The 5,159-nt window shown below is 54.0% G+C and overlaps 1 protein-coding gene across 1 annotated transcript; it reads left to right on the top strand.

Moving 5' to 3' along the window:
* Window positions 1-1,884: 1,884 nt before the first annotated feature.
* Window positions 1,885-3,513, top strand: LOC102041985 (thaicobrin-like). Its single transcript, XM_005427355.2, has 3 exons — window positions 1,885-2,142; window positions 2,251-2,363; window positions 2,993-3,513. Exons 2-3 carry the CDS (start codon window positions 2,291-2,293, stop codon window positions 3,511-3,513), a joined length of 594 nt encoding a protein of 197 aa, XP_005427412.2. The 5' UTR covers window positions 1,885-2,142; window positions 2,251-2,290.
* Window positions 3,514-5,159: the final 1,646 nt, after the last annotated feature.

The raw sequence follows: 5,159 nt of genomic DNA, 5'->3' as shown, positions 1-5,159 counted from the left end.
ACCGCCGGGAGAGGCTCCCTCGGAGCCGGAGGGGACTCGGGGGTCCCGGAGGTTCCCCCGAGGCACCCGAGTAGATGGGGAGGGTCCTTTGTTAGGTGAGGCAGGGGTTAATAAGGTCCCAGTGACACGGCCGCTCTCATGAGCAGTTTCGCTCACGGTAGAAGGCAGGAGGAGCCCATCCCTCAGAGGCGGCGAATTCTCCCCGCAGAGAGCGCAGCCTGTCTCCCCTCTGATGTCCAGAGCGACAGAGAGCTACAGCCTCTCCTGCCAGCCCAAGAGAATGCCCCTCAGCAGCCAGCTCCACTTCTCGCCCTTCTCCTTGGCCATGTCTTGTCTCTCTTAAGAGAGCCATCGAAAGTATCGGTCGCTATTGGCTCTTAGCAACAAAATGGGAGAAAATTTCCTGAGAGAAAGAAACAAAAGGAAAAAAACCCCAACAACAACAAATGATAGCAAAGAAAGTGTAATAATCGAGCCTCATAATTTAACGATGCAATCACAATTCCAGGGAAACCCATGAAAGGAATAGTGGATTTGTCTTTACAAACAAGCTGTGGGTCTGCTGGTAGATAAAACTAGCACTGAGACATAAAAGAAACAATGGGAAGGATTCTACTGATTGATGAATGGAAAAAGATATTTGCTTTTACAAATAAACTTTAGATTTGCTGAGAAACAAAATTAGACATTGAAAGATGAAAGAAACAGTGGGGAAGAAAAACCCCTAAATACCATAAGAATTAAAAATTAAAAGGGAGGGTTTCACATTAGAGGGAAATCTCTGGTATCAGGTGTTCTGGGAAGTCTGTACCTCTCAAGTACCTCAGCCAATGAGGAAAGAGAGAAGGGAAATGCGGCCAGGAAATTGGGATAAAAAGGAGGCTGCATCCTCCAAAAATTCAAGAGATCCCAGGGGAATGCCCCATGGCCTCTCCCTTTATTCGAAAAAAGCCAGAAAGGGCTCCTCTGTCTCCTTTTTGGACATAAACCTCTGGTATTTGTGGATTAATTTTCCTAGCACCCAGCCTGCATAGGTGTGCAAAGCTGGGGATCAAAGCTGCGTGTCCCAGGCAACTCCACGTGCCACGGGAAGGATGTGAGCACTAAAGCCGTGTGGAGTGAAAGGATTTGGGGAGGACAAGGTGTCAGACATGCCAAGAGTGCAAGAGGAACTGGTCATGGGTAAAGTGGAACTGGTCAGTGACCTTGGCCAAGGCAGCCAGGCTCCAGGCCGGGGTTCAGGCAGGCAGAGGCTTCAGGCGGTGTCTGCAAAGCCACCTGGCAGCAGCTGACCTTGCATCCTGCTTGATTTGTGCTCAGCTGGTGCCTTCCAGAGTGATGTGACACAGCAGAGTGGAATGCCTTGTGTTCCCTGTGACTGGGAATAAGGCCATCACCCCTCTACACAGGCAGAGCTGCCTGGAGAACAGACGGGTGGGATGCAAAGCCCAGCACATGCTGTTCCGCATTTACCAGCTGAGCAATTGAGGTGGCACATGCCCTGCACACATCTCCACCATGAACCCATGCAGCAGGACAGAACTGGGCAAACAGCCAGGGCAGGAGCCCGACCTCCCCTTCCTTTTCCCAGAAAGCAGCCTGGACACCCAGAGCAGGGTGCTCTGCTCTGCAGGTGGTGTCCCCAGGTGCCATCCCCAGGGGCTGGAGGTGCCTGTGGGGCTATGGCCCAAGAGGGCTCTGAGCATCCTGCACAGCAAGATAGAGACTCCTCCAGCACTCAGGGGCTCTTATCACCCACCTGCAGCTGGGCTGAGGGAGGGGGGACGCAGCAGACCCTGTGATGTAAACAGGACTGGGCACTGCAGGAACAGGAGGAATTGCAAACTCAAGTGTTGGATGAGGTCCCACATGGGCTGGCAGCTTCAGGGCATGGGAGGTCATTGCCCAGAGGATGGGAGGGGAAAGCTTGGTGGGGTGGTACCCAGACAGACTCCCAGGTCTGCTCTCCAGGCCATCCAGCCCCTCTGGACTGTGCCCTGCTCACTCAAACAGGCTGGAAGTGCTGGGCAAGCTCGGTCCAGCCATGAGCAGATGAGGGGATCAGAGGAATGGAAAGCAGACTTCAGACCTTTCAACCCATCTCAAACCTGCTTTCCTGGAGCCAACCTGCAGGCTGGGCAGGTAAGTACTGGCTGTGTAAAAAGTGCTGAATGCTGTGACCTTTCCATTAGTCCTTCTCTGCTTTATCATCTTCAGGCAGTCCTCGAGTCTTGTAATTCCCACTTTCAGCAGTGAATCCTATCTCCCCCCCTGTTGATTGACTGTGGATATGCTGGCATCCAGGATGGAGACAGTAGAAAGTGAGACCCTGATTGATGAGGTGGAGGAGATGAGTGGAAGAGGTGAGTTTTCAGAAGGGAACAGGAGGGGGAACTGTCCTCTATTGAGGACAAATGCATCCTGTTTCTGCTGTGGGACAGCTATTGAAGGTCAAGCACTGGGGCTTGTCCCCAAACTGGGCTTTTCATGGGTTGGGACTTGGTGGCTGCAACACTCCCCAGCTGAACTCTTGGTGCTCACCTGTAGACCCAGCTCCAGCACCAAAGGCTCCTGAGCTGACATCCTTGGCCCCCTCCACTGTTCATAGAAAGAGATGTGAATTTGGGGCCATGGGTTATGGGTCTTGGGGTAACCTCTACTGTGATCGGCACTGGTTTGTGCCCTGACCTGCCTGTTCTCCTCTCACAGCACCAGAGACACCCAGGCTCAGGTCCAGGTGGCTGCACTGCAGGCGTGCACCCACCCACTCAGGTGCTGCCTCCTCCTCCAGGAAACTGAGGTCCCCTTGTCCAGGATGTGTGCAGGCCCCTGGGGTGGGGACAGGGATGGGGCAGCAGGGAGCCAGGGACAGTCCAGCTAGGGGGGTTTTCCCACTGCAGGGAAAAGGCGCTCACCCTGTCCGTTCTCTTGCTGGGGTGGATGCAGCCCCAGGGCTGCCTGTTCTGAGCAGCTTCTCCTCCTCTGTCCCCAGCTGATGTGACTCTGGACCCAGACACCGCCAACCCCTTCCTCATTCTGGCCAGTGACCAGCGAGGGGTGGGACGGGGGCACGAGTGGACCTTGCTGCCCAACAACCCCGAGCGGTTTGACACGGAGCCCTGTGTGCTGGGCAGCCAGGGCTTTGCTGCAGGGAGACACTGCTGGCAGGTGGAGGTGGCCGAGGCAGGGGACTGGTGGGCAGTGGGAGTGGCCCAGGAGTCTGTCAGGAGGAAGGGGGTCCTCAATTTTACGCCCCAGGAGGGGATCTGGGCCGTGGGGCAGTGGTTTGGACAGTACCATGCTTTCAGTGATCCTGACTGGACCCCACTGCACCTTACCTGCCTCCCCAAGGCCATCCAGGTCTGCCTGGACTTCACAGACAAGCAGGTGACTTTTGCTGATGCTGAGAGTGAAGCCCCAATCTTTGCTTTCTGCCTGGCCTCATGTGCTGGGGAGAGGCTGCGCCCGTGGCTCTGGGTGGGGATGGACTCGTGGCTCAAGCTGTGGCCCTGACAGGGAGGGAACATGAGGGGCAGGAGAGAGACTGGAAAGGCAAATGCCATCACCTTGGGTCTTGGTGCTGGGAACTCGGAGGGTCCTGCATCCTGCTGGCTTTTCCTCATGGGGATCCTCTGGCCCCCAAGGAGAGGACTGGCAGGTCATGGAGGTGGATGCCACAACAGAGCCTCCTTTATCCCCCCACTCCTCGGCTGGGACTGCAGGGACAACAGGGAGCACAGAGACTGGGTGCAGGGAGGAGCTTGGTGCCCGGTGGTCTCCTGGCAGGGACCATCACTGAGTGCCAGGGCACTGCAGAGCTGCTCTGTACGAGGCTGTGGAAAATACAGCAGCACTCCTCCAAGGGTGCTGGTGTAGTGCCTCTGGCTTTTTCAATTAAGTTAAAAAACCCCAGACATAGCTGGATACTCATGATAACACTTATCTTCCCCACACATCCAGAGCCTGTCCTTGCCTGATGTGCACCAAACACATTTTGTGCAGCAGAGCACTGGCAGCAGTGCAGGGGCAGCAGCAGAGGCAGCCCAGGAAGGAAAGCACAATGCTGAGCTGTGTCTGAAACCCACAGGAGAGGCAGGAATCCACAAGAATGGCCACAGATCTGCCATTCTCAAGGTCCCACCTCACAGAATCCTGCTAAATCCTGTCCTTAGGAGAGGAGAAGGTGGGTGTAGGTGAAGAGGGACATTACCTGGGTCCAGCCTAGATTTCATCTCTGAACACTTTTCTGGTTGGACCTTCTTTACTGCCACTTCAGTTGTCATCATTGTGGTGGCATCTGGGCGCAGGCAACAGTATTGGTCTCCCTGCTCTACTCCAGGGGCTGCAGAGTTGCAGCACTGGGTCAAGCCCAGGTATCTGCCCCCAGAGCTCTGCCCTAAGCCTCTTCCACTGTGGTAGCATCAAGACTGGGGAAACCCAGGGTTCTCTGCTCCCAGTTAGGCACTTCCTACTCTCCATGGGCAGGAGCCTCTGAGACTGACCTAACTTTGCTTGGGATAGAGTTAATTTTCCTCTCAGAGGCCAGCACAGTGCTGGGTTTGGGATTTAGGGTGAGAATAATATTGGTAGCAACAACCAAACCATCAGTCATGTGGTGTTTACGTGTCCTTCTCAGTGTCTCATGCTCTGCCAGCAAGGAGTTGTGCAAGAAGCTGGGGGTGGGGTGACACAGCCAGGACAGCTGACCCAAACTGGCCAGAGAGATATTCCACACCATAAAACATCCTGCCCAGTGTGTAAACTGGAGGAGCTGCTGGTGGGGGGCTGATGGCTGCTGGGAGACAAGCTGGGCACAGATCAGCAGGTGCTGAGCACCTACCCCAGGCATCACTTGTTCCACTTGGGGTTTATATTTTTTTTCATTACAATTATTATTATCATTAGTATTATTATATATTACTTTATCTCAATTATTAAACTGTTTTCACCTCAAATCAAAAGTTTTTTCCCCAATCCCCCTTGGAGGGTGCTGAGTGACCGAGTGGCTGTGTGGTGTTTAGTTGTCAGCTGGGGTTACACTGTGACAGAGCTTCATAGAAGAAGGTTGGTGTTTGGAGATGGCAGATTGTTAGTTCTGTATTTTTGTCCTTTGTCATGCAAAACATCCCAAAAGAGATGTACTGTGCATTTAGGGGCAC

Source organism: Geospiza fortis, unplaced genomic scaffold (genome assembly GCF_000277835.1).
Source record: "Geospiza fortis unplaced genomic scaffold, GeoFor_1.0 scaffold254, whole genome shotgun sequence".
Lineage (NCBI taxonomy): Eukaryota > Metazoa > Chordata > Aves > Passeriformes > Thraupidae > Geospiza > Geospiza fortis.
Note: the sequence above shows the minus strand (reverse complement) of the source record. Positions and strands in the feature narration are given on the sequence as shown.